Source organism: Aulostomus chinensis, chromosome 14, assembly GCF_037954235.1.
Source record: "Aulostomus chinensis isolate RoL2024-O1b breed Wild chromosome 14, RoL_Achi_v1.0, whole genome shotgun sequence".
Taxonomy (NCBI): domain Eukaryota; kingdom Metazoa; phylum Chordata; class Actinopteri; order Syngnathiformes; family Aulostomidae; genus Aulostomus; species Aulostomus chinensis.
Genome location: NC_141333.1, coordinates 22,019,400 through 22,047,396, shown reverse-complemented (window position 1 = coordinate 22,047,396; position 27,997 = coordinate 22,019,400). Strand labels below are relative to the sequence as shown.

The following is a 27,997-nucleotide window of genomic DNA, read 5'->3' as shown; positions in this document are numbered from 1 at the left end:
AGTTTGCTTGAATAGAACCAACATTAACGTCAAACACTTCACACCCTCAGCTGGTTCCGAGCTGTGTGGTAGCATTCATGTGCATGGAAATCCAAATGAGAATGTAGGGAAGTTGGTGTGTTTTGCTGTGTGTGTGAGCCCAGAAGAAGGAGGATCATTGTTTGCTGTCCAGCAACAAACAGGCAGGACAGTTCAACAGGCCTGGCAGTCTGTCTTCAGCCTGATAACACCACCTTTGTCCTGTTGACAAAAGTCTCTTTCACAGCCTCAGATGCTCAGGCCTCTTGTGTCTGATATTCTTGCTGAAAATTATTCAACAAACAAAAAAAAAAAGAAGAAGAGAACATAAGCTGAGAGTCATCAGGAGTTGTGCTGCACTGATGCTTCACTGAGTAAAAAAACTGTGTATTTCCCTCAGGTGGTGGAAGAACGGACACACACGTCCTACGATATGGGACTAGAGACAGAGAGAGCAGCATTGGAGAAGCTGGAAACACACAATGCATACCAAGAACAGGTATGAGTCCAAATACACCAAAAATTGAGCTGGATAATGAAAATGGAAATAATAATGACTGGCTTTTAACCACTTTTAATTTTTAAAAACTGTCAGTAAAACGCAGCAGTCTGGTACAACCTTTAGGCTGTGGCATGATGAGTCAGTCACACATACAGATTAGTCATATAAATGTATCCCTCCACTTCATTTAAAATGAATAAACGTCTGCTGAGAAATGACAGGAATGTAATATTCACATAGAAAGCAGTAAAAGCGCCTGCCCGTTCTATTTGAAGATTTATATATCTGGGATTTTGTATGGTCTGTCTCTAGACTGTGAATCCATGGGAAGCTGAGGTGGAGGAGACTGATTCTGACCCAGAGTCTGATACTCTACCTGTTGCTGTTGCTGAGTTGACCTCAGTGCACCAGATTGATGTGGACCTTCAGACTGACACCCAGGGCCATGACCAGGAGACCCAGGTGCCCTCCAGCCCAGAACCAGTTTCAGCACAGAGCCAAGAGTCCGCCGATGCCCCAGTCCCAGTAGAGGTTTTCAGGGACGACATTTCTGCACATCCAAGCTTGGACTCAAAGCCAGCTCCATCCCTGGATGAAGCTGAAAACACACCTACCTCACAGAGTGCTGGCCCGGCCCCCACAGGGTAAGCTCAGCTTCATTTCCTCATTCTAGGCATTTATGCAGAAGATGGTGGCTCTGACCGCTGAAACTGCCAAAAAAGAATGAAATGAAACAAGTATATGGATGTGGAGAATATGGCTACTTTCATTGGGAGGGTGAAATTTAAAGCCACTCCCTGCATGAATTAGATTTTAGATATTCTATCAGTGCTTCCATTGTCATGTCACACATTGCACCATTTCTTTATTTATGTTTGTTATCATTTCCCTCTTTTGTTGCTCGTTTGGTTGAAATGATTTTGTTTTCCAATGTAACCACCTCAAACGACTGATGACAAACTGAGACTCGGTCTGGAACCTGGAATCCATTTTTCATGAAACTGTTGGACAGCTCAGGAGCGTTCCCAGGAGCAGGAACAGTTTTTTCAAGCAGACTTTGGAACCTGAGGTTTGTGGAGATGATGAATCGTCTTCATGGACATGGAACTTTTATCTGGGCGTAGCCTTCAAGCAGCAAATGTCCAATGGAAGGCAACATTTTTAGACCTGCACATCAACTGGCCCACCTGCGAGCGACCTCTCCCTCCCTTTATCCACCCATTTCTCCCTCTATCCCCCTTCTCTCTCTCTCTCTCTCTGGCCTTTTCCCTCTCCTCTGCTCTCCCTATGCTCTGTGACGTTTCTCTGCCCCCCCACCCATCCCACCCCTTCTCTCCCCCTCTGCCCTCCTCAGTGTAAGGAGGTGTGGTAAATACCATGTCCTTTCTTTCCCGTAGTGCAGTGCGGGTTGCCAGTGCAGGAGATGAGCTCCCAGTAAACAGCTTTGTCTTTGCTGAGCACTCTGACTCACAGTGCGGGGTCATTCCCCACGAACTGGCAACCTGTGAAAACTCCCCTTTTGGCCGCCCTCTCCACAGGTGAGTTTCTAACCCCAAGGAGCCAATCAAAGCACAGGGGCAGGTAATCAGGTACAAGCTACACCTCTCTGCTGTGCGCAACCATCGACCACTGGCCTTACTCTCCATTTACTTCTCCTTTTTTTATTTTTTATTTCCATTTTCCATCATCTGCCTGCTCACAACCAAGGACTGTTAATTCTGTCAAATATACAGAAGAGATTCAGTTGTGTCCAACACTGTTGCCCACTCATTAGTGTCCTCCACTCTTCCATCCCCATCTCTCTTCCTCTCTCTTCACCCTCCCCAACAACGTCATCGGACCACGTCTCCGTAGTGTGGACGAGGCCGACATAGACAACCAGCACTCACGCCAGAGCCAGGGTTCTGATCACGAAGCAGAGATTCAGTCCACTGCAAGCCATGTGGAACAGGACCAACCGCAGCAGCAGGAGGTGGAGGAGGGGCTGTCTGATGAGGATCAGGAGGAGGTCACCTCCCAGCCGCAGGAACCGCAGGTCAGCAGCTCTGGGCATTTTTCATATCTGTAAATGTTTGAGAAAGAAAAGAGAATTACAGCCATTAAAGTTTCCAAGTTAATCCATGAAATATCAGTACAGAAAGATAATGTTGGAACTCTTTTCAAGATGCATCAAGGCAAGACTTCGCAGTAAGACTGTATGACATCATAACAGCCATACGGTTACAAGGCCTCTCTGTGTTCAGAGCTTTTCACATCGTGCCTCTGAAGCTACATTAGTACTGTTATAGAGGAGAGTAGACTAGACGTATAAACAAGCAGGGAGATAGAAATAAATGCTCTGTGCTCATTTTATTGTGATGGGCTGCAGTGAATGACTCTAAATGGAGTTGTATCCAGGAATGAAAGCTGTAGTATTGTCCATAACTGGTTTCCACATTCCTGTTTTGTGAATCTCATTTTCTCTCTAAAATATCGCATATTGCTGTAGCGCTAATGTTTGAAGGAGCCACGGGCAGAGACGTCGGAATGCTGCAGGTATCATGATGGAAACTGACTTTCGAAGCCTCCTCAGAACGAAAGATGAGCTGGAAAAAACCCTTCTGTCAGCTTCTAGCTGGCCTTTGCAAAGCAGTCATTTATTTCTGGTGATGCAATAGGTTGAAATAACCTTGAACTTGCATGTTCAGTTCTTTTAATACATGCAAGTGTGGTCAGTGAGGTAGGGTCTCTGCTAGTTGATCAATCACTGACACATTTTTCCTGTTGTAAATCCTCTCAGCAGCTGACTCATGCAAACCATGAATATTCAGTGTGCGCAGCTCCTCCAGCAGGGACGAGTCTATGTGCTAAGACAGGCGTGCAGAGGCGACAGCCGTTTAGTTTTGGATTGTGGGGAGAAATCATGATCAGAATATCTCGGGGCACGTTCTCATTGTCAGCGCCGTGTATTTGTACACGCAGCTGAGATCTGGTGACTAATCTGTTTGTTGCCCGCTGGCCAAACCTCCCGTCTGACTGTTTACATAAGAAACGTCTGAGTTGGTGGATTTTTCAGGATCAGACCCTCTGTTTGGGGGGGTTCTTATGTAATTCATCACAATATTACTCTCAGCTAATTGCATGTCCAAGCTTCATTGGCCAGTGGCTTGCTGACAGGCAGGAGTCTTGATCTACAGCACGCCATCTCACATGGTGGCCCAATGATGTATCAAATACATGGGATTGTCCAACAAGTGCAGGATTTGCCTGCATGACATGTTGAAATGATTGTAGTTCTGAAGAAGTACAGTTCAGCTGTCTCTGTGTGTGTTTGTGTGTGTGTGTGTAATGCAGCTGTCTGTGTGTTTCAGGCCAGGGACGCCAGTGTTGCCAGAGAGAATGATCCTTCTGTGCCCAGCAAAGAGGACATCCCGACCTTTGATGAGTGGAAGAAACAAGTCATGGAGGTGGAGAAGGAGAAAAGTAAGAGCGCACACTGAAAGAGAGACATCTAAGTACAACTCTTCTCAAAACTCTTGAAGTCATGCAGCGCCTCAGTGACACTGACAGTCTCAAGAGCAGTTAGCGGAACTGCTTCTGTGGGCGAACAAGCGCACTCGTCATCTCGCCTCATCTTATTAATCCATTCTTTCTTTTGTTTTTCTTTCTTCTACCTCTCGTGCTTTGACCACCCTTGTCTTTTTCTGCAGCTTCCTTCCTCATGTTCTATTTCTGTCTCTCTCTCTCTCTCTCTTCCCTCCTCTCTGAGCACGCCATGTGCAGTGGTCAGCAGAGCGTGCTTTCGTGTGTTGCATCACCCCTCGATTCTTTCCTCTCAGGCAATTCTCTGTTTTTCCAGCGTCTCTAATGAGCCCAATGTAACAGTCCCTCTGTTCCCAGGTCAGTCTCTCCATACCTCTGCCAGTGGCAGCCCCCATCCTGTGAAGAAGGTCCAGAAAAACTTTAAGAATAACTACGCTTCTGTGGAGTGTGGTGCCAAGATACTCTCTGCAAACAACGAGGCCAAGGTTAAACACACATCCCCCCTGTTACCTGTACGCAAACACACACACTCACTGAGCTAAGGATGCAGATGTCCTATACCAGTATCAGGTTGACCTCTTCAGAATCGGCTGAAGCTTGTGTTTGAATGTGTGTTTCATCTGCTTTATGTCAGCAGGCTTTGGGTTTTGTTTGAATAAAAATTGGACAGAATTGAAGTGAAGAGTTGTGAAGTTGATGGCAGATAGAACAAGACAGGCTTGATCGTCTGTGATACCGGAAAACCTCCAGTATTTTCAGGTGCAAATGTCGCTCATTCTCTACTTTCGTCTCTTTCCCAGAGCACTTCTGCTATTCTTATGGAGAACATGGACCTTTACATGCTGAATCCTTGCAGCAACAAAATCTGGTGAGTGCACTGATGCACACGACTGGTAAACATGTTTCACGTTTGGTAGGAATCAGTGATAAGAGCAAAGATTCACGCTGGGATGAAGCTGCTGCAGCAGTTTGAGCAGGTACTCTCGTACTGGCTGGGGGCTTCGGCCGAAAGACTCCAGTAGCTGGTTGTAGAATTTGGGAGACGTCTCCTCCTTTAAAGGCCAAATAAACTAAATGCTGTGCTGTAGTGCAGGCGACCGCACATTTCAGCTCATTTTGAATTCTCTGGCCTAAACTGGTCATTCGATGCGCGGCATTGGTCTGTTCTAAAACTGCTCTACTTCTCTCCAGGTTTGTCATTGAGCTCTGTGAGCCAATTCAAGTCAAACAGCTGGACATCGCCAACTTTGAGCTCTTCTCATCCACACCTAAAGACTTTTTAGTTTCCATCAGTGACAGGTAGGCTTGTTGCTGCTTTTCTTTTCAGCTTTTGCCAGACCCTCATACACTTTTTTAATTAAACTTTGATGGAAAGCAGTACTCAACTATTCTATGTTTTTTCATATTGTGTTATAATTGTATAATGTTTTTAGATTGATCTTAATGAAATCAGAGCTGTTCTTGTCTTTAATTTCCGTTTCTAGTTAAGGACTTATTTCCCCCATCATCTTGCACCACAGCTAATAACCTCCCCAAATGTCAGAAACACATGCTGTACTTCGCGCTGGTTCTGTTTGCAGGTATCCTACCAACAAGTGGGTAAAGCTGGGTACCTTCCATGCCCGCGATGAGCGCATTGTCCAGAGCTTCCCCCTGGATGAACAGCTTTATGCTAAATATGTGAAGGTAAAGCCTCCTCCTTCCTGCTTCTGCCAGGACAACAATGTCTCATTCTCATCACAGTATCATGAGATAACAACATGCAGGACTCAAACAGACAGATGAAACGCTGTGTTATAAGCTCAGGAGACCATCTCATGACTTTATGGTATGTTAAGGCCACCAACCCCCCCCCCCCCCCCCTCCCCCCAGCAGTGCCGCATGCAGAAATGTGACTGAATGAATCTGTGCTCCACTTGTAAAAACTAAAGAGCAGATAGTCGTTACTATTCTGTTGATTGGGTTACGTCAAGACTGAGATATTTGTGGGCTTGTTACTGTCGACAGGATCTTACATCACACAGAATTTTATGTTAATTGTTTCCTGCTATAAACACACTGAACGAAAGCCTGCGCGTCGGCCAGCCTGCGCTGTCACCAGGGGAGTGTTGAGTGAGACCATCATCCTAAACGACCTGTGGAGGAGTGGACAATTCCCTCAGTAATACTCAACCATATTGGTTCAAAGATATGAATCTGTGAGGGGACTTGAGTTTGGAACTTGGTTGCACTCTGAAGATTGATTTCGAGTTCCAGGCTTTGCTTGGTTTCAGTTTGTGTTTCTGTTAATTTGGGCTCAGACAACAACAGGCTTGCTGCTGTGTGAAGGCTGAACACAGAGCTCAGCTGTAATGTACTTTTCATTTTGTTACGAGTGAGCATACAAACGGAATTTCCATTGTCACTACAGTTACAAACATGATTGTACACGCAGTCAAATATATTTTTAAAAATTCAGTCGGCATCAGATTTGAGAACAAAAAACTAAATAAATAAAAGGTTTTCAGAATTGGCCAAGACTTCTCCTATAGGTGCATCGCTCATGTTTTCAACCTGCAGTTTATTTAAATAAATTCTCACAGGATTGAGGCGTTTGCCCTGCTGCGGTTGGTTCACTCGATTCAGAGTAAATCATGTTTGAGAATAATTGTTTTACTGTTTATGTTTGGGTTCTGATGTGAGAGGGATGCTGGAACTAGAAGGCGATATTAATCTGTAAAGTGTGGAGGTCATGAATTCCAGTCTGCTCTACTACTCCTGCACACTTCTACCCTCGTTGACCGTGTCGCCAGGTTTAGATGGTTGGATAATGTGCGGCTGTGTTTCATGTGTGTGGGTGCGTACTGCGGTTTATGAGCTCTGTCATAAAATCATTTCAATACATAAACAGAATTTAGAGTAGAAAGTTCGAATGCGTGTCTGCATCAAAGATGTAAATGTGGTGCTTGTGTTATAAATGTGTGGTGAGCTCGTCCTCCTGCCTGTCCGTCTCTCTTTGTCCTGGTTGCACTTCTTCCCTGCTGCTCATTAGAATCCTCTGTCTGCTGCAGACCAATGACCCAGAGTTTACCAGCTGAGCATTTGTCTCGTGAGGCTGTACTGTGAGCAGACGCTTGACGTGCTCGTAGCTTGAAACAGTCGTCACTGATTTCTTTCTCTTGTTTTATTTTTCTCTCTCTCTCTTTCTGTCCTTCTCCTGTCTTCCTCTCGCATCAGATGTTCATCAAGTACATAAAGGTTAGCACTCTTTTCTCTGCCAGAGGTTGTTGCACTGTAATGTCACACACTAACCGGTGAGCTGTGGGGGAGCACGACTGTCGTCATCATTAATGCACGTGAACATAATTACAACGACATGCACTCAAACCTCATTCTCAATGCTTTGCACTATTTCAGTTTTCATGTGTGGTGAGGGATTGCAGGGCTGAGTGGGCATGGATGCTTTGTGTGGGTGCTGGGAAAAATGGTGGACGTTATTTCAGAGTTTGTCTGTTTGTCCTCGCAGGTTGAGCTCTTGTCCCACTTTGGATCCGAACACTTCTGTCCCCTCAGTCTCATCAGGTGAGACCCAAGTGGCTTCACTTATATTCCATTCATATTGAATGATGTCACAGACATATTGTCAGCTGCTTTTTTTTGCTAGTAAAGAAAAAAAATACTCCGATCAGTTTTTATATGTAAAGTATCATCAGTATGTCATACTACATGCTACATACTACTCCTACATAAAATTAGTAATAATTGCATGTTGAAAGTAGTGCTACTATGTCAGGTCCTGCTCATGTAGAAGAAGTCGTAGTTTAATGACCATGTTGACTTACTTTACTTGATGTACATTTTGCTGGCAGTACTTTTTATTAAAGGAATTTGTAGCTGTTTGATACGATCGGGGTCTTTTACATTGCAGGTTAAACAGTAAAATTCTCTTTAAAATGCCTGCACAAATGAACGGGATTTAGTACGCAGCCTGTTTTGTTTGGTTAATTCTTGTAGTAAAATATTTGTGGGGCGGAGTAATTAGCCCTTGATCTCACTCGCAGACATGTGGCTACATGTCTGACCCGGATCAGGGTCACCAGGGTGGTGGTGTGAGGGAGTTGCTGTTGGGGGTAGAAGGGGCTGTAAACTCTGTGACATCTGGTGTGAAGGTCACAGTAGATTTTGTATTAATTGTTTCAACGGTTTTGAACCTTGAGATGAAACGAGGAACGAGAAACTTCAACTTGCTTTCTATTAGTTGAGTAACCTCAGTCGAGTACATATTTACTCTGGTAGTTACCCCTTGTTCTTCTGAGCAGTTTGGTATAGAGAGCACGATTTCACCACTGCTGTTGTGTTGTCATAGCAACCCTTGGCCTTTAATGTAGGTAGGTGTAACCCAGCGTGTGTTTGTTTTGTGTAGGGTGTTTGGTACCAGTATGGTGGAGGAGTACGAGGAGATAGCAGATTCTCAGTACCCGTCGGAGAGACTGGAGTACCTGGATGAAGACTATGGTAAGAAGACGATCTGACGTTGGCAGCAAATTGACCGTCTTTACTCAGATGATAGCCAAACACAGTAATGTGAAAACGCCTGGTAGAACTGCACTTCTGCTGCAGATCATGAAGGACCCTGAGAGTCGAGTTACAGGAAGACTTGTTCGTCAGCAGGCGTTTGCTGCTGAATTAAACTCCTTAAAATCATGTTGTACTTGATTGTAAACTCGGTTTAAACATGTTAACATGGAGGCCTGTTTGTCTCCTCAGACTATCCACCTGGCTACCAACCATCCGAGGACAAGGCCTCTAAAAACCTGCTTGGCTCAGCAACAAGTATGTACAGTACAAATCTGTCAGTGTACACAAACAAGTAGATGAGGTGGAGTGTGCAGCCCCTGTAGGAAAGCCCCAAAGAGCACAGCCCTGTTCGCTCCACGACAGACACGAACGCTTGAGGGTTCCTCCACTTCTACTGTGGGACTGCAACAGTTTCATAGATTAGACTTGTGGTGTTGCAACCTAAAAATGTGAACAGAAATTAGTTTTGTGATCTCACAATGTGATTAAAAACTTTACGATAGTTGGTGTACGTACTGATAAGAGAGGCTGTTTTCAAGTTATTTTAATCTGTGCAGAGCTCCGAGGCAACGGGGGCCCACAAGGTCTTGGGCTCAGCAACTCCAAACAGTCGCTATAACCTTGGGCCCAGTGTTGAATGTTTTCTCAGTATTTTCACCTACTCGCCATCACTCATGCATATTGACTTAGACTGGGCTTTGGTTTGCTGACATTTTCCTGCTCACACTGGTGCCCCTGTGTCTCCTGATTTAGCAAAGTGAGGCCTGGTGCATCACACACTTGCACCACAAATCTTAGGGTTCAACCCATAAAACCATGAAACACAGCAGGGAAACTAACACGGCCTCAGAAAGGAAGAGAATGAGGACCCAGCCAAAGAAAAGGGAGATTCAGTCTAAGAAGTTCTCAGTGTCTCAAAACTAATGCTGTGCTTGTTTACTTTTTCCTTCAGATGCCATCCTTAACATGGTGAACAACATTGCTGCTAATGTGCTGGGTGGTAAAGCAGAGCTGGCAGGTGGAGCAGAAACAGGAGGTACTCATCCCCTCATTCACTCCTTGATTGGCTGCTTGTGGGTCACCTGCACCCTTGCAGGGGCCGAGGAGGTCCAAGCCTCAGTGTGTGCTCGTGAAGCCCCACTGAGCATTGATCTGCTTTCATACTAGTTCACATTTTATTTATTTAAATGCTACTATCAGTTTTAGGTGATCATTTTCTCATTGTTATCAATGAAGTGCCTAATACTGGTGGCTATTTTGTTTTCTACAACTCACTTTATACCAATTTTGACATTTCTTGCTTGGACTCAACTCATCGTGAAGCTGTTGTTATTGTTTTGAGTTGAATTGGAAAGCTTTTACTGTTGTAGCGTGACAGTGATCAACTGCTCCAACAGAGTTTCGTATTTGAACCTGCGTGTCTGTCCAGGCATGAATGTGCATTCTCCTCTTTGACACACCTTTGCTTCAGGATTATAGGCACTATTACTGGAATATCTGTTTACATCAAACCAATGGCCATCAGAAATCCTCCTGCAGATGGTTTAGCATGAGTCACATGATTAATGTGTTGTCGTCATGCTGAGTTGCGTCACTGAGTAGGTGGAAAACAGAGTGTGAATATGGAGCAAAAGCCAGAGAAGCGGATGGAAACAAAATCCAATCAACGATGTTCCACCTTCACCTGATTTTCCACAGACATCGGTACACGCCGCCTCCTGTTGACACACGGCTTCTGAAAAATAACCAACCCAAAGGGCAGCTTGTCTTTCACTCTTGGGACACATTTGATTCCACGACACACAAAAAACTCTTTAGGAATATTTACATAAGAAATTGCTCAGGCAAGCAATACATTCTTTTGGAAATGGCCTAAAAACTAAAAATGATGCCATATGTTTGTAAAATACTACACTCTGACTGTCTGCACTCTACGTGTAATCTGAGCCTCCTTTTCTCTCTCTCTCTCTCTCTCTCTCTCTCGGTCTCTAACCACCGGCCTGTCTGCCATCCCACATGTTGTTTAGATTAACGGTTTCAGAAACTGGGTCAACTTATTTCCTTCCCTACAGGGTCAAGATATGCAAAGCTCCAATGTTCATGTATGCATTTGCAGAGCGAGACAGATGTGTTTTTGGCTGCGGGTGTCCAGTTGAGTTTCAGCAGAACTTTGACTGCGTGTGTTGTAGGACTGAGGCGGGCCTGTGATGTCAGGCCTGCTGCTCGCTCTGTTTATCACACAGGGAGCTGCATCCAAATGAGTCTAACACTCAGATTTACTTCTGTGGCAGTGAACTAAAGAAAAAAATCTGCCTAAGCAAGTATTTCATCCACTGCTTCCATTTCATGAAAAACAGCATTGTTTAAGGACCCTCGAACGGTCGTTCAACTCTTCTTTACACGGTTTCCTTAAATGAGCTGTACTGCTCATGAGACACAAAATGCCATCCAACTTGTTTGTATTCGACCCTGCAGAGTTGCTCCTTTTGACAGAAACGAAAGATGACTTTGCAAAGTGTTTTCCAGCTTTGTGTGTGAGAGGCAGACCTGGTCTAACTAGATTAGACTGGTTCGCTGTAGTTCCAACTTTCCCAAACATGGGCTCAGTTGGATTTGATAGGAACCTCAGTGACTTATCAGGCCATCACAGTCCTTCATTGATTGATGTTTGTTTGTTCCAAATTCCAGGTAATAGAACAGCTGAGGTCCCAAATGACAAGGAGAGCACAGAGATTCCACCCAAACCAGCTAAAGTCTCGACTCGTGACTCTGCACGGTGAGACCATTAGTAGACCAGCAAACCATACAAACCTGAATGCATTCCTACTGTTTGTTGCTCAAAAAAAAAAAAAAAAAAAACATTTGTGGTTATAAACCTCATGGCTTCTAAAACTTGGTGAGGCCATTAGTTTGGGTAGATACACTGCTAAGTTATTTTCTTTCCTTCAGATGGGAACCTGCAGAGCCAGAACAGCCTGCAACCCAGGAAGAACATCCCGTCTCCAGTGACTCCTCCACCCCTTCCCCCTCATCATTTGAATCCCCTGAGGAGAGACAGATTGTTACGCTAGTGGAGGAGGATGAGGACGAAGAGCCCAGACAGTCTACTGTCACCCTGATGGAGGAGGAGGTAGAGGAAGAAGAGAGGAGGGATGAGGAGACACGGAAGGAGGCAGACAGGAACCAATGGGAGAGCCAGGCCTACTGTCCCTTCTCGTCCCTTTCCTCTCTGTCTCTGTCTTGCATGGCAACACTGCCAGAGCTGCTGCATCGCTGGTGCTCTGCCAGGCTGGCCAAAGAGAGACTGCGCAGCCTCAGGCGGAGGCAGCTGAGCACCCAAACACAATCCAAAGCCGATGGAAACTCCTCTGCCCTCGTGCACACACCTCCACTGATCCCCGTCCCTTCTCCTACACCTGTACAAGAAACTCCACCCCTCACCGAAAAAGTTCCTGAGCCTGAGGGGCCTCATGTTGGTCAGAATGAGGGCAAAACTCTGAGTGAGGTGCACGTCACACACCGACAGCTCAAAGATCAAACACCTGACACACACACTCCAGAGCTCGACATCCTTTTAGAGCCCAGTAGAACCTCCCCCCTCCCATCTCACAGCTTCTCAGACATCCACAGTTCCCTGACACGACCGACCCCCACTCACGAGGAGAAGCTGCTTCCTCCAGTTAAAGACGCAGCTCTGGATTCTGTCCCCAGTCCCTCTCTCCAAGCTGGCTCTATCCCAGAGACGCATCAGGCCGGCAGCTCCACTCCCACACTGACTGTCAGCCCACCCCTCCAGCCTTTAGGCTCTGACACTGCCTCTTCTGGTGTTGTCCTCCCCCCTGTCAAAGAGCAGCCACCTGTTCAGCCTCTACCCACTGCATCAAGGCCTGAAGACCTCGTCCCCCCTCCCACTGAACTGTCAGCAACTCTCCCGCTGACTGAAACTCGCACAGACACAATTAAGTTGGGGGCAGAGAGTGGGGACCCCCAGAAACACAATGTACAGATTCATGAGGAGCAGGGAGACTCGCTCACTTCAGCTTCAGAGCTCCATCGGGTGGACGACATGGTGGACGAAGACCTGTTAAGTACTAATGGGAACAGCAACATCCACCGGACAGCTACAGACTTCTACGCAGAGCTGCAGAATGGGGCCGATTATAACGGCGGGGCGATGAACGGCGTGTTATTAAACGGTGGAGCCGTGCATGGCTCCAGCCAAAAGGAGAGTGTGTTCATGAGGTTGAACAACAGAATCAAAGCTCTGGAGATGAACATGAGTCTGTCTAGCAGATACCTGGAGGAGCTCAGCCAGAGGTGACCCCCCAGGACTAAGAACACTATCATGCCGTAGCAGTAACGGCTATTACAACCATCTAAATCCTATGAACATGTCCTCCACGATCTGTGTTCTTTAGGTACCGTAAGCAGATGGAGGAGATGCAGCGAGCCTTCAATAAGACCATCATCAAGCTGCAGAACACCTCCAGGATAGCGGAGGAGCAGGTGGGTTTTGCAGGGAGCCAGTAGCAGTAAGAAGGGTTGAAGAAGTACCAGCTGACAAAACGCTTCATTTCTCCTCTGAACATTTTCAGGACCAGAAGCAGACAGAGTCCATCCATGTTCTGCAGAGTCAGCTGGAGAATGTCACTAAACTGATGATCAATCTCACCGCTACAGTTGGACAGCTGCAGAAAGAGGTAGCTAACTATTTAAGCTCCATAGCAGCGCACACACACACGCATATACGCATACAGATGGGTCGTCAGCTCTGACTAGCCTAAGAAAGTGCAGAGAAAAGTCAAAGATGTTTCTTAATATTTCAAGACCTGACCAACTGAACCGTGAGCTTGCTGAGCTGCTGCACCACTCTGTGAGAGCCAGACCGCGTGTGTGCGAGCTGCCAGCGCCCCCGTATGTACTGTTAGTAGCTGTGAGTTGCGGCTCTTACAGCCAAGGCGAATGCATGCGGGATTCTTCGCTGTCACGACTTCACAACGACGTCAGCGCAGCTCCCAAGTAGGAATAAAGTGGAGAATTCTCATCGCTCTGGATACTGACCTTTTCGCTCACAGAGTTTACTTCACATATGTTTACCTCATTATTCTAAACTTTTAGTTTGCCGTATTTGATGTGAACATCCAAAACTGGGGGCTATGTGATTTGTCCTGGGCAGGCGTCAGGTGACAGGACATTTGTGTAAGGGATCAGAGTTCATTCAGCTGAGGAGAGTAACAGATTTGATTTTTGCATCCTGACATGACCGAGTGCATCTGAGAAGAGCTCAGCGGAGTTTAAGCAGTGATCATGACAAGCTCAGGTTATTATCCATCATTAATGGACGTGATTCTAGTTGTTTTTCAAGTATTTGCTACCAGCACTTTGAGTCTATGTATTTGATAGTATTTCTCATGTTAGGTATATGTTCTCTCTGGTTCATCCTCAGGTTTCTGATCGTCAGAGCTACCTAGTGGTCTCTCTGGTTCTCTGTCTGTCTCTGGGCCTCCTGCTGTGTCTCCAGTGCTGCCGCAGCTCGTCACCCAGCCCCGACCCCAGCACTGCTGCCCTCCCCAAGAGCAACCACTACCCCAGCCCCAAGAGGTTCGTCTCTCCAACACACACACACACACACCCCTCACACAGAGGAATAGGACATGTGTAAAAGGAGGTTTATTGAGTTAACAATCTCTTACTGTTGTACAGGTGCTTCTCCTCCTATGATGACATGAGCCTAAAGCGCAGGGTGGCCTGCCCGCTGGTTCGCTCCAAGTCCTTCCACCTGTGTTCCACCGAAGGTTAGAGCGCCCACAGCTCAACACACAGAATATTACATACAGTATCTCCTCCAACCTGCTGTGTTTTCCATCGATTGTGTTTCTCCCTCTGCATCCGTCATTGACACACGCCACGGTCAGCTTGCTGCTACAATAGACTCTTTCAAGCTGTCTGCGCCCATCTAGAGCAGCACTTTTACTGCATTTCTTCCTTCTAATGTCTATCCATATCATCGATGCCGCTCCTCTCACACGTGGTGCTACGCTTATTGGCTGCTATCACCAGTGTTGCCAGGGCCTCCAGCAACACGAGCCCACAGAGAGGCTGAAGCCATTAAAGAATAGAGGCTTTGATTCTTGAAACCTAAAACTCCCCCTGCCGTTATCCCTCAAGCGAGTGTGTGTGTGTGTGTGTGTATGTGTGCATGTGTGCGCGCGCGTCCTTGAGGCTGAAAGGCTGTCATTGCCAGCTTTTGTCCACATGCAGGCTTAAGGAGTGTAATAATAGACCACAAGGCTTTGCTGGCTCACAGTAGACATTTGCAAGTAGAAATCAATTAAAAAAACTTGCTTTTCTGTGATTTTAGATCAACATTTTGAGTTCTAATGGCATTAGTGTGTGTGTGTGTGTGTGTGTTTATCCAAATGTACCTTAATAACCTGAAGCTACTCACTGTCCTCTGTGCAGACATAAGGTCGTGATTAGAATATGGAATGTTTGCTGTTGCATCTTCTATAAAAACTACTTGCAAGGTCACGTCATGCTTGTTACATGTATGTTTTCCTGTTTCCCATTCATCATTTAACCTGGCCCCTCTCTCCCCTCCCCAGTAGGTCCAGATGACTTGTACATTGTAGAACCTCTAAGGTTTTCTCCAGAGAAAAAGGTACAGTGTCTGTTCTAACTGCTGCTGTTGGCTGTGACAGCCTCCTTACATAAATGCTGTGTGTCTCACTGTCAGTCAGTCTGTTTCCTGGGTGTGTTGCAGCAGGCATGTGACTCAATGCTGTTGAATGACGTTCGCCTCAGTCACTGATTTGTGATGCCAGTGACGTAGAGAGGAAGGGAAGAGTTGAGGGCTCCAAATACCTGCGAGTAAAGCAACACGTCACCCAGAACATCTCGTTTTCCTCTCAAGTTCTCACCCACAGGTGTCTTGAGCTCACAGACACCCTTCACACTGCATCACTTCTTTGGTTAAAAAAGCCAACCTGCATATATTTAGCGTGTAGCTAATGAGGACACATTGGCAAACGACAGCAAGACTGTCCAAACCCGTCATGTAGTATAATCCACATTTGTATCCATCCTTCTGCTCAATCATCAACAAACAACACACCATGGACGAGCACAACCAGCCAGCAGATTCACTTGACCCAATGTGTTTGCGCTCGTGCACGATGGCGCTGAATCAGAGGGGTTGAAGTTTGGTTTTTAACTCCAATCAAAATGTTTGTAGATTACTGAGCAAACAGCTGATACTGAAGATGTGGATTATACCAGATGACCTGGAGTTTGACAACGGAGGTTTGTTGACAGATTAGCCGTTGTTAGCTGTTAGGCTCTGTTAGCTTCAAGCTAAATATACATGGCTGACTCTGCATTCTGGAGTCACGAAGAAGTGATGCAGAAGGGAAACAAATCTTTGAGGGCTTGAGACTTCTGTTCGTAAGTGCTGGAAAGGCAAAACACACTTTTGGTCAAGTGTCATTTAAATCACCTCTTTACTGACGAAAGCTGTTCAAATTTACTTCAGTACTCATTTTGATGTATCACATTAAAAAGGATGGGTTACACTGCAAAAACAGATTTCAGTTCAGTTGGTGTTCACCTTCTCGTAACTTTGGATCTACTAAGCTTTGAACTCAGATTAGTAACAAGATAGACGAACAGCGGTTTAATTCTGAGCTCAAGGAGACTTGACATGGCATCGTATCGCAATATGGGGGCAAAATCCACCACTCACAAACTGACAGATGTCTGTAAAAGTGGAAACTTTAAATCATCTTCTGTTCAAATAACTTTTGTTAATTATCACTTTCATTTGAACTCGAAAGAATCAGGAGGCGACGTCTGGTTCTCTCGGCCCCTTTTGAGCTTCTGCAGTCGTGCTGTAAAAATGTCTGCATCATTATTACGTCTTGCTTGTTTACCCAGAACCAACTAGTCAGCTTAACTCCACCCGGCTTGTGTTTGTACATGAGTATTCGGCAGCAGCCTGGCGACATGTAACTCAACAGCGTTGTGAATGAACTGTTTAGCCTGACTTTCCAGGCGTTGCTCTGGTTCAGTCCATCTCTGAGCACGAGGCACAGACAGCGAGGCCTACATCCTGCCTTAAAAAGGCTGTGTAAAAGGGGTCAGAGAGGAACTCTGAATGTCCGTGGAAAAGCGATGGATGAAGGCACGCACACTTTTACATTTCCTCCTGCAGATCTTTTGAAATGTGCAGTAGAATTGAGTAGAAACCCCAAATACTCAGGGAGGTGCATTTAAGTTTGAGCTTCACTTCTCAAAACTCCAGCCTCTCACACACTGTCTCTGAAATGTTTGATGAGGATTCGCATGGCAACACAACACTGCGGTCAGTTGGGTTGTTTTAGTAATATTTTTTCATTCCGAATCCATCATTCCTATTGACCCCACCCCACCTTCTCTGACTCCCACCAGTTTAAATGCTGCAGTGTAACGTTTGCAGGCTTGTTTGTTCCAATTCACCAGCTGTGGTTATTATTGTCCCTGGTGTCTGTCAGTGTTCAGATGTCTGTGCAAGCACGATTTCTCTGAGCCGCGTTTGAACGCTTCCTTCCCTCTCTCGTGTTTCTCCTGCAGAAAAAACGCTGCAAGACAAAATCATTGGACAAGGTGGAGACTCTGAAGGCGTCTGACCCCTCTGCTCCTCTCCTAAACGGGGAGGTCAAGTGCAATGGCTTCCACCCATGCCTTCCTGCCCCACCTCCTCCTCCCCCTCCTCCTCCACCCCCGCTGCCTCCCCCACCATCTGTGGAGGAGGTGTCATCATTGCCTCCATGCACCTCCAAGGATGTGCCCTCAGAGACCAGCAGCTGCAGCTCGTCCACCCACTCTGAGGAGTCCTACACCAGTCGCCTACCCCCTCCCTCCCCCATCTTCCCCTCCACTGGCCTGTACAATGGCCACAACCTGCTGCTGCCCCTCCAGCAACTTCCCGCCAAATCCCGTCAGGAGAAGCGCTCGATGAAGCGGCGGAAGTCCCGGCAGACTGAGTTGCCGTTCCCCTCCATTCCAGGAGGGGGCGTTGGCTCTCTGTCCAGCCTGCAGCAGCTTATGAAGGGAAACAAGGAGATCAGTGTTGGGACCATCAGGGTGACAGCTGTCACTGGACATGTCTGAATACTCACATACTCTTTCAGCAGTTTTGTTACACACTCTAGCTGGTAGCAGACTCCATCTGCATCGTCAGACGATGAGGTTGCATCAAAGTTTTAGGACATTTCCCATGAGCACCAGGAGCACCCGTGGAGCATCTGGTCCTCCCCCACTCCTGTCAAAGACCTTTTAATGGTTATGTGCCTTTATATCTGTTCTAGACCTTTAAATGCTAACATGAAATTTAAAAGAACTGTTAACGTGTCTGTTTCAGGACAGAGAGACATTGGTGGAGTGTGACACAATAGAAGTCATGAAGTGTGTTCGTTTTTTCTACCAGATAAGCACATCGTCCCCAAACAGCATCAGTAGGCGGGTTCTCCACCTGCAGCAGAGTCAGGGCATGTGCTGGCCTCCCCTCTGCTCCGGCAACTACAAGGGCATCAAGAAGTATTAGGCTGCTCTTCAGGATGAAACGGGTCATGATGAGAGAGCTGTAGAGCGTGACAAGCTGACTCTGAACTTTCCCTCCATCTTACGCCACCGTTTTATCCTGCTTGTCTCATCCTAATATGACTCCAGGGACCAGAGTGTTAAACTTCCATCTCCATCATCTCTTTCTCTCCCTCTCTCTGTCTGCTTGCCTCCTCCAAACCAACCGTCACAGCCAAATGAAGAAAAACCGCATGAAGCCGTGAAACCGTTGCATGAAGTGAAATGGTCTCAGAGTGTCCGTTTAGAGTCCTGCTAAGTGTCATAAAAGCAGCAGCAGCAGCAGCCAGGTGATCCTGCTGGGTCAAACATGGACACACACACACACACACACACACACACACTTGAGGAGGAGCCAGGCGGAATCTCTAGATGTTCATCTCTATTTGAGCCATCCCCTCTCTGACCCTCACAGCCAGGATGGTAGGAGCACAGTGAATGTTTACTCACCCTACTGGGGTGCAGAAGAACTCTCAAAGACCAGTATTATTTATCTATTTATTTATTTCAAATGTCTACAGAACACTGGTTTGCCAGGACCCCCCCCCCAGCATCACAGTAGAAATATGAGAGTCAAATACACTCAGTGGTACTAACACACACAGATGGCTCCAACACACTAAACTGGTTTATTTATTTATTATTGCACGCGCACACACACACATAAGAGGGTCGTCTCACTGCTGCTGCTGTGTGTTCAGTAGTGGAAAGGGCTAAATTATTACTGTCCTGTCTTGTGTGTGTGTGTGTGTGTGTGTGTGTGTGTGTTCCAGCAGGTGGAACCACCTCGTTCATGGTTTCCTCTCTGTCTTGCCCACGTAACTGCCTGTTTAATATTTAAACACTGAGGGGCTCGTGGGAGGAGGTGCGTAGGCGTGTGTTGGTATGGCATTTCTGATTGGCTGTGCTCGGTTGGTTGATTTTATGTTCTGTCAGAACTACACGACTTCTTCTCTACTGCTCTGTCCCGCTGACATCACCTCTGATGGCCCCCCCCCCCCCTTCCATTTGCACGAATTCCTCTGTGACTGTGAATTTTAATGCCTGCTTCGCTGATCTTTCCATGCTCCCTCGGTCTCTCCGTACACTCTCCAACTCACTGTCATGGCTCCGTGACCTCGTGTTCGCCCCACAATGAATGAACGTCGCAGCTTGTAAGGAGGAACATGAATTGTTGCTGAGTAAAGGGAATGCAGAAAAGACTGGTTTGTTCTGGAACACTATTAATATAATTCTGTTTGTTCCACAAGCTGGGCAAATCCTGTGTGTGTGTGTGTGTGTGTGTGTGTGTGTGTGTGTGTGTGTGTCAACCAACCTGAGTGTCATTGATCTCATGTATATGTGCGTCTGTTATGAGAGACTACTCTGAACCTACTTCACTTGTCCCACAGCGACTAAGACCTGAGACCCTCTCAGAACTTGGTGGGCACTTTGTATGACTCCTCATGCCTTTTGTTTTTGTTTGTTTGTCTTTCTACCTTAAATGTTAAGTGCTTTCTCTCCCTTGTCTCTCCTTCTTTCTCTCCGATTACTCCGAAGAGCTGCACAGTATTTTTGAGCAGGAGTGAGTTACTACAAAACTGTAGTGCCATTAGAAACTGTGAATTTCTAAATAAAACTTTTTTGTTGTCTTTGAGTTTGTAGCTTTTATTGTGGAGACAGTAATGTTGATGGGTGGTGACACAACCACGAGGGAAACGATAGGCCTCTCCTTGTTTCCTTCTAACAAAAAAAACTTAAATTATGCATCAAGTTTGAACTTGCAAAAATCCATGGTGGAAGTGTGTGTAAGCAGCAGACGTCATAAACATAGAACCAAGACTACGAACCAAGTGGTAAACAACATGAATGGATGCACGTGCAGCAGTGAGGTCCTGATATCTGCACATCAGTAAAATCTAAGAAAAGGAGCCACTTCGTCTCCCCTGCTCTTCTCATCGCCTGTCGATCCTCAGGGGGACGGTACGACAGCTTGGCCAGGTTTTTATTTTCCATATTTACATTATATTTTACATTGTTCCACAAGGCACACTCAAGAGGAATGAACTGTAAGTTCATATACTCTGCCTTGTAACATTAGAGACACACACTCACTCTCAGACATCTTAGCATGTGTCATACGTGTCGAGGTCCAAACCGAGCAGGTCAGAAGGAGCTCTCCAGCAGGGTTTTAAGCAGGTCAAGGTTCACTCATGACACACAGTGAAGTGAATAATGTGCATAACACCATGATGTTGCAGTACAACTTTAAATGATGATTTACAATCAAAAAGTGGCAAATATTTGGTTTAAAAATGAATTCCATCACCAACAGTAAATATGGTAGGAAGTTGTGGTGTGAATGGGACTGCAGGACCATCAAGACCCACATGGTCATTCAATAGCAATGTTAGAAAAGGTAAAGAAATAAATGAGAGATTAAAAATCTTTTTAATGGAAAACTGGTGCAAAATGATGATTATATAGTGCTTATGGTTTTACATGCAGCGTGTAAGAGGGAAGCACGCTCCGTTTCCGCTTTGGAGCTCTTATGAATGTGGCTGAGACATTTTTATTTAATTATTTATCAATAATAAATATAACCACAGATTAAACGCATTCCACCAAGCCACAACGCTGGACTTGGTAAAGTTCAACCCCGATACATTTCGATTCTACAAAGCTGGCGCTATCAACGTTCCGCTCTACCTCCCTGAGCCGGGACTGGGAACCTCCAGCCACCAGGTGTCGCTGTGAACAAAACGGCTTCCGTTTGTTTACGTTTATCCTGCAACATGGAGGACGATGTGGATGTTGATATCGAAGGAGACGAGTTGGACAACAGCTTCAGGTAAAGGCACGGACTTATTCGGGTGTTTTGTCCGTCTCGCTGCCAGTAGGAGTTACGCTCCTCAATCCTCGCTATGTCGTCGTTCCCCCGGAGGAAGCTAGCAGGCTAGCGGGGGCTGCCTCGCCCGTCAGACCGACGGCGGGCTCCCCGGGGCGTCTTTACTAATGACAGCTTCTTGTCTCTGGGTTCCAGTGAGCGGGATGGAGGGGGGCCGGCTCAGGGGCAGTTTCTGCGGTCAGCGTTGAAGAGCAGCGCCGGGATACTGGTAGGACTTCATGAGGCTCAGGCCTGCTGCTGCCGTCCGTGTGGCCGGGCTCACCGTTGTTTGTTTGTTTGTTGTGCAGCCCTGGGAGCTGGACAGCTCCATCAGCGCGGAGAACAGGGAGGTGATCGAGCGGATGCTGCTGGAGGAGCAGTATCCTTCCTCTCAGCTCTGAGAGACGAATATCAGTGCGGTTTGTGTGACTGTGTTTGCATTGTGAATCGTCGCTCTCAGTGGTCCTGAACTACCTGCAGATACTACCTGACAGGTCAGGAAGCTCCCAACCATATTTGGCACGGAGACGTCAACAACAAGTCCAAACTGAAGAAGTAAGTCAGTCCTGCTTTCTGCATCCAGCATCAGCAACAGTCGCCGGGTCACGTGTGTCAGTACCACACAGTCAGAACCAGAACAGCTGGTCGCCTCCCTGTACCTTCAGTGACCCAGCATCAAGTGGTCATGTTGTCTAGATTCATGTCCTGCTGCTCTCTGTTGGATGATCAGGTCTCCAGCCAAGACCGCCACCCCGGGTTCCTCCTCCCGATGGTCCAAGCAAGAGAAGGAGTTGTTTGAGGAGGGACTGGTACGCTTCCCTCTGTTCGTCGGGAATATTTGTTTCACTCCACATCTCATCTTTGTAACTCTGCAGCTTTGCTTGTTCCTCCTCCAGGCTCAGTTTGGTCGGAGATGGACAAAAATTGCCAAGTTGGTGGGCGGCCGGACGGTTCTTCAAGTCAAGAGCTATGCAAGACAGTACTTTAAACACAAGGTGAGTTTTCATTGCCTCTTACCTGCTGCTTCCTGATCAGCACTCAGGTCTGCTGGGTCAGAGGCTCCCAAGCTGTTAGGCCCCCATGAAACAAGCAGCCGAAGCAGGTTTCCTCTGAAAGGGGGCTGGTGTCTCCCCAAGGGATGAGGTGAGATGGCCGGTCGTCTGGGACGGACACAGAGTTGCTGCGCCTTCGCCTCTGGTCAGGATGGCACCCAGGTGCCTACTGAGGAAGGAGATCCAGGAACCCAGGTAGGAGGAGGGGCCGACCCAGCGCCAGGGGGAGGGACTACATCTCCATGCTGGCCTGAGGGACCCTCAGGATCCCCCTGTCAGAGCTGGTCTATGAGTCCAGGGATGGTTGGGGTTCCCTGCTGGAGCTGCTGCCCCCGACCTGATTCAGGATAAGCAGTTGAAAATGAATGGATGGATGTGTGGATGGATGTGTGGATGGATGAATGGATGGATGAATGGATGGATGGATGGATGGATGGATGGATGGATGGATGGATGAATGAATGGATGGATGTATGTGTGGATGGATGAGTGGATGGATGAATGGATGGATGGATGAATGAATGGATGGATGGATGTGTGGATGGATGAGTGGATGGATGGATGAATGGATGGATGAGTGGATGGATGGATGGATGGATGGATGGATGGATGAATGAATGGATGGATGTATGTGTGGATGGATGACTGGATGGATGAGTGGATGGATGGATGGATGAATGAATGGATGGATGGATGTGTGGATGGATGAGTGGATGGATGGATGAGTGGATGGATGGATGGATGGATGGATGGATGAATGAATGGATGGATGGATGGATGTGTGGATGGATGAGTGGATGGATGGATGAATGGATGGATGAGTGGATGGATGGATGAATGGATGGGTGAGTGGATGAATCATTCAACCTCCTGCTGTGTTCCTCAGCAAATGGAAGTCTCTCCTATGATGTTGGGGTTTGCTGTTTTCCAACATTTTTCTGGTGAAGGTTTGGAGAATCAGAGTGAAACGTCCTCTCATCCTCTCAGGCCAAATCAGAAACCGGAGCTGCAGCCCCCCCTACTGGCCGAGTGCTGCACATTCAGCCTCCTCAGCCCACCTCCAGTCACGCATCCACTCTGGTGAACACTGTCCGTATAGAGAGGCTCTCTGAGGACGAGGAGGTGGATATCACTGATGACCTGAACGATGATGGAGAGTCAGAGGACAAAGATCAGCAGACGGAAGCCCAGATCCAGAGGAAGAGTCCCTCTGAAGAGCTGAGGGAGGTTCCCGCTGACTCTGAGGACCAGCAGGCCTGCAGCTCCCCAAAAAGTCCTCAACCCGCGTCTTCTTGCTACGAGGAAGCTGGTGTGACTGAGCAGCACGAGGAGAACAAGGAGGCTCCCCTCTCCAGCAACACTGTGGGGGGAGCAGGGACAGACTTGATGCATGAGGAGCAGGAAGGCTGGAGCTCAGTGGCCTGCAGTGATGGTGCAGGTAGACCTCCTGCGTGCCGTTTGAATGTAAATCCTCCACTTTTTATTCTTATGACCTTTGTTTTCTCTTCCCAGAAGCTTTGGATAAACCGGAGGAGCCTGACAAACCAGAAGATGATCAGCGGGCTGAGGAGGATGATGAGGAGGAAGAAGAGGAGGAGGAGCTTAAAGCCCCCGAGCAGGAAATCGAGATGGACTTGGACACCATCACTGAGGACGAGAAACAAGCCATCCCAGAGTTCTTTGAGGGTCGACCATCCAAGACCCCTGAAAGATATCTGAAGATCAGGAACTACATCCTGGACCAGTGGTAAAACTGAACATGCGTCTAAAGCCGCATCACAACCCTGCAGTCAAGCAAAGGCGCTGGAAGTGTGGTTCTCGTTCAACAGGCTGAAGAGCAAACCCAAGTACCTCAACAAGACGTCGGTGCGTCCCGGCCTGAAGAACTGCGGCGATGTCAACTGCATCGGGAGGATACACACCTACCTGGAACTGATCGGTGCCATTAACTTCAGCTGTGGTAAACCTGCTGGCCTGGGTTCCTGTACTGTAGGATCCAGATTCCTGCTTCACCTCTTCAGCTCTGTGCCTTCTTTCAGAGCAAGCGGTGTACAATCGCCCGAGGGTGGTGGACCGCTCCAGGCACCGGGAGGGTAAAGACGTGCTGGAGGCCTATCAGCTGGCCCAGAGGCTGCAGAGCATGGTAGGTACCCACACTGGAGCATGTGGACCATGAGCTCAGACCTGGAGATAAACTGCTGGTTGGTTGTAGCGGACCAGGAAGCGCCGTGTGAGGGACACGTGGGGGAACTGGTGTGATGCCAAAGACTTGGAGGGACAGACGTTTGAGGTTTGTGGACACACACACACACACACACACACACACACACACACTCACACACACACTCACCAGAGCAGGTGTATATTTTCTGATCTCATGTTGATGTCGTAGCATCTCAGCGCTGAGGAACTGGCTCTACGGAGGGAGGAGCTGAGGAAGCAGCTGAAGCCCTGCAAGTCGTCCAGATACCGAGGGTGTGTGAGGTGGCCGCCTGCAACACTTCTCAGCTGCCAGCTGCTGCCAGCTGCTGCCAGCTGCTGCCAGCTGCCTCAATATCTGCCTCTGACTCCTCGTTCTAGGTCTTTGGATCCCTTCCAGCTGATTCCCTGCAGGTCTTTTGGAGGAGATGTTCAGGTCAGTTCCTGTTCTGTTTGATCAGAGTTTGTCATGACTCTCACCCTGAGGAGGACGAGTTTGTGATCATGTTGTGGTTCCTGCTAGCTTCTCATGGGTTCTATGTTCTATGTCTCCCGTCTTCAAATCACATCTTTTCATTGACTTTGTGAGTGAAACATCTGCTCACAGGTGTGTACACGGCTTGAGAAGGACGATCTGAAGGGATCCCTGTGTCATGTGTGATCATTGGACCTCATTCATGGAATGTTCTAGTGCACAGTTTTATTTTTAACACCACAGGATGTTTCTCACCCTCATTTTAGTCTCACAGACACGATGCAAAGCCTGATAGCTTCTGTAACTCCTGGCTCCTGACAGCGATTGTCTCCACTTAGCTTAGAGAAGTAAACAATAAATGTGAGCAGCGTTGAGATACAATTTGCCTGCAGGCTTTGCCTCATGTCTGTAAGACTAAACAGAGGGCAACAAAGTCCACTGGTGTTTAAGAGTGAAGCCCATTGATCGTGCCTGGATGTCTCTGTCAAACATTCTCCATATTTCTCTTGTCCTCCTCCTCGAGCCTCATTTGTATTCATGTTAAAAGCTGCTGCTGCTGCTGCTGTTGTTGTCGTTCCCAGGAACCGTTCCAGGTCATGGTGTGTGCGGAGACGCTTCTAATTATGGACATGGTACACTCACAACCACACAACCACACAAACTAGGTGCTGTCTGTTGGATGCCCAGAGTTAGTCAGCTGGGTCTTTATAAATGAAACATATTTGCTTAATTACATGCTTAAATATTTGTTCCCCTTTTCCCTTTCTTTAATGATATGTTGTTTCTTATATATTATAAGTGTGTACTTTGTGTTGTCCCACTATTAAAGAGATGTACTCATTTCTGTGCTCTGCTTGTTAAATCAGGATGATAAATTATAAATAAATGGTGCGACTGGCGGGAGAGGCTCATTAACAGGGCTTTTGTTTGTTCTAAGTTTTGCCTGTGAGGCGAGAACCTCTACATCGCAGCCTCCTGTCGCTGTGTTTCTTCTCAACATAATTGTCTCTCTCCACATGTGACCTTCAGCACGCCCATGTGTCAAGGGGCGAGGTCATCGGTCTGCTGGGCGGAACTTTTAACGAGGAGGAGAAAGTGTTGAAGGTGGGAGCCTTTTCTCAGTGATGGCGACTTCCATTTTGATATCTGAGTTTATGGAGCGGAGGTGTGTTTGTGCGTGTGTGTAGATCTGTGTGGCAGAGCCCTGTAACAGTGTTAGCACAGGTCTGCAGTGTGAGATGGACCCGGTGTCCCAGACGCAGGCCTGCGACGTGCTGTCCTCCTTGGGCCTCAGTGTGGTGGGCTGGTACCACTCACACCCCTCCTTCCACCCCAACCCCTCGGTACGGGACATAAACACTCAGGACCAGTTCCAGGTAACGTGGACCGACGAGGGAGATCCCACAAGAGTTCTGATCTGCCCGGGATCTGATTCTTTTTTATCCCATCTGATTGTTCCAGAGCTATTTTTCCCGTGGGGGAGCCCCCTTCATCGGGATGATCGTGAGCCCGTATGACCCCGCCCATCCCTCCCCTCATTCCCAAACGACCTGCTTGTTGGTCAAAGAGAGCCAGGGGCCCTCGGGTCCTCAGAGTATGGAAAGAACACACTATACAAACCTCAGTATTTTAAACCAGCTGCCATCAGCTCAGTGCAGGTCAGTGTGTCTCTCTGTTCCAGAGCTTCCCTACAAATTCGACTTCCTGCCATCACAAGACATTCCAGACTGGGGACAGACGATGAGGAGAGCGCTGTGGATCATCCATAAATACTCCCAGGCCCCCGGGTGAGCCCGACACAAGCCTGCAGTGATTGTCTGTCTGAATACTTCTAAAATGTTCTTGTCTCTGTGGGCAGGAGTGTGCAGATGGACAGGTTTTTCCGGAAGGACTCCCACCTCACGTGTCTGGAAAAGGTCACTATTGCTAGTAGCTCATGGCGCCCAAGTAGGAATAGTTTGACATTTGAGGGATTACGCTGAATTGGCCCTCTGGCTGTGAGCTCGATGAGAACATTGATACCACTTTCATCTCAATGCAGTCAATGTGAAGGTGAAGCTTGTGGCTAATTAGCCCTGCTTAGCATAGAGACTTACTGAGTCACTGGCTGGCGGCGTCCTTCCAAACTGCATGTAACAACAGGTCACAGCGTAGTTCTACAGGTGATCACGTGCCAGACTTACTTACCTTCCTCTCTCGTCACAAGTGACGTCTCCAAGTCTGTGAATTTGACGCAGACTACAAAGAAGTTGTGTACTCACAAAATGTCAAACTACTCCTCTCATCAGAGCGTCCCTGGTTTATTGTCCGGGCCTCATGTCTGGTGACCTCCTCCCCGTAGATGCTGTCCTCGCTGGCCAGGTACCTGGAGCTCTTGCCAGAGGAGGAGGGAGACCCCTTTCTTTCCCAGATCCATGCTCTCTTCCAGTCAGACTTCATTTCCAGGCAGCGACCTTCTGACCAGGAGGAAGCAGAACCCCCAAGTACCTCACCTGCGGACTCGGACCACCTTGAAGGACGAGACTCTGATCAGGATTCTGGCAGAGCTTCTGACGTCAGCTCACAGACCACGACGACGGAGACAAACCCCAGCACAGTGCTGCATCTGGGCTCCGTGCTGTCAACTGGACACGATTACTTGCTGTGATGGACCATATAGTACTATGCTTTTATACAGTACTCAGTATCAGCTGTAAATATTAGGAACTTTTTCATCAGTATTACCAACTTTTGTGTATTTTTTAACTGCATACTATTGTTTTAGTATCAAATTACCCAGTAGAAGATTGCGTGCGTGCGTTAGAGAGAGAGCGAGAGAGGACATTTGGAGTCTCAAAAGCCAGGTTACTATATTTTGACGTCCAGTGCTGGACCCTGCTAGTTCAGCTGTCAGTTTGAGGTTTGGGTCCCATCAAGCCTCAGCCTGGCCTTCAGTTGTGAAGTTTAGGTTTCAGGGCTGGCTTTGGTCTGCCTGTGAATAAATGTGACAGTGACTTCTCGGGTGGATCCATTTCTTCAGTGTGAGACCGGTGGGTCGGAATGGTCGATATAAACCCTCTGAGAGGTTCAGACTGCATTTAGCTTGCTGAAGTCTGAAGTGTGTATAATTTTAAACACAAAAATAAAAAGTAACCCTCATTTTGTGGTGGTTTATTCCTGTTTGTGCTTCCTGGCTTTATAGGGGCAGTTTG

At 47.3% G+C, this 27,997-nt stretch overlaps 2 protein-coding genes across 7 annotated transcripts in view; both read left to right on the top strand.

The window, feature by feature from the left end:
- suco (SUN domain containing ossification factor) overlaps positions 1 to 19,850 on the top strand; it is a 37,502-nt gene extending 17,652 nt beyond the window's left edge. The window contains exons 3-24 of one of the 5 annotated variants that reach the window (XM_086224475.1): positions 419 to 517; positions 833 to 1,164; positions 1,918 to 2,058; positions 2,375 to 2,555; positions 3,871 to 3,982; positions 4,400 to 4,527; positions 4,843 to 4,910; positions 5,234 to 5,341; positions 5,623 to 5,728; positions 7,259 to 7,279; positions 7,548 to 7,603; positions 8,445 to 8,536; positions 8,789 to 8,854; positions 9,552 to 9,635; positions 11,288 to 11,375; positions 11,549 to 12,916; positions 13,018 to 13,105; positions 13,195 to 13,299; positions 14,046 to 14,200; positions 14,303 to 14,394; positions 15,208 to 15,260; positions 17,207 to 19,850. In XM_086224475.1, coding sequence (XP_086080601.1) covers positions 419 to 517; positions 833 to 1,164; positions 1,918 to 2,058; positions 2,375 to 2,555; positions 3,871 to 3,982; positions 4,400 to 4,527; positions 4,843 to 4,910; positions 5,234 to 5,341; positions 5,623 to 5,728; positions 7,259 to 7,279; positions 7,548 to 7,603; positions 8,445 to 8,536; positions 8,789 to 8,854; positions 9,552 to 9,635; positions 11,288 to 11,375; positions 11,549 to 12,916; positions 13,018 to 13,105; positions 13,195 to 13,299; positions 14,046 to 14,200; positions 14,303 to 14,394; positions 15,208 to 15,260; positions 17,207 to 17,746 — 4,083 coding nt within the window. In that variant the 3' untranslated portion in view covers positions 17,747 to 19,850. Of the gene's footprint in view, positions 1 to 418; positions 518 to 832; positions 1,165 to 1,917; positions 2,059 to 2,374; positions 2,556 to 3,870; positions 3,983 to 4,399; positions 4,528 to 4,842; positions 4,911 to 5,233; positions 5,342 to 5,622; positions 5,729 to 7,258; positions 7,280 to 7,547; positions 7,604 to 8,444; positions 8,537 to 8,788; positions 8,855 to 9,551; positions 9,636 to 11,287; positions 11,376 to 11,548; positions 12,917 to 13,017; positions 13,106 to 13,194; positions 13,300 to 14,045; positions 14,201 to 14,302; positions 14,395 to 15,204; positions 15,261 to 17,206 lie in introns of all 5 variants that reach the window. The other 4 variants (XM_086224474.1, XM_086224477.1, XM_086224476.1 and 1 more) reach the window with 4 other exon arrangements.
- A 1,072-nt stretch (positions 19,851 to 20,922) lies between these two features.
- mysm1 (Myb-like, SWIRM and MPN domains 1) lies at positions 20,923 to 27,936 on the top strand. 2 transcript variants are annotated; one of them, XM_086225065.1, is made up of 20 exons: positions 20,923 to 21,044; positions 21,237 to 21,309; positions 21,389 to 21,459; positions 21,561 to 21,635; positions 21,811 to 21,889; positions 21,977 to 22,075; positions 23,120 to 23,570; positions 23,648 to 23,879; positions 23,962 to 24,092; positions 24,172 to 24,275; positions 24,345 to 24,422; positions 24,525 to 24,607; positions 24,713 to 24,767; positions 25,388 to 25,438; positions 25,836 to 25,910; positions 25,994 to 26,182; positions 26,268 to 26,400; positions 26,488 to 26,593; positions 26,665 to 26,722; positions 27,148 to 27,936. In XM_086225065.1, the coding sequence occupies exons 1-20, from the start codon at positions 20,989 to 20,991 to the stop codon at positions 27,451 to 27,453; spliced, it is 2,505 nt and encodes an 834-aa protein (XP_086081191.1). In that variant the 5' UTR covers positions 20,923 to 20,988; the 3' UTR covers positions 27,454 to 27,936. The 2 variants fall into 2 exon arrangements, with proteins under 2 accessions (XP_086081191.1, XP_086081190.1); XM_086225064.1 differs by having other exon boundaries at positions 23,645 to 23,879.
- The last annotated feature ends 61 nt before the right edge of the window (positions 27,937 to 27,997 follow it).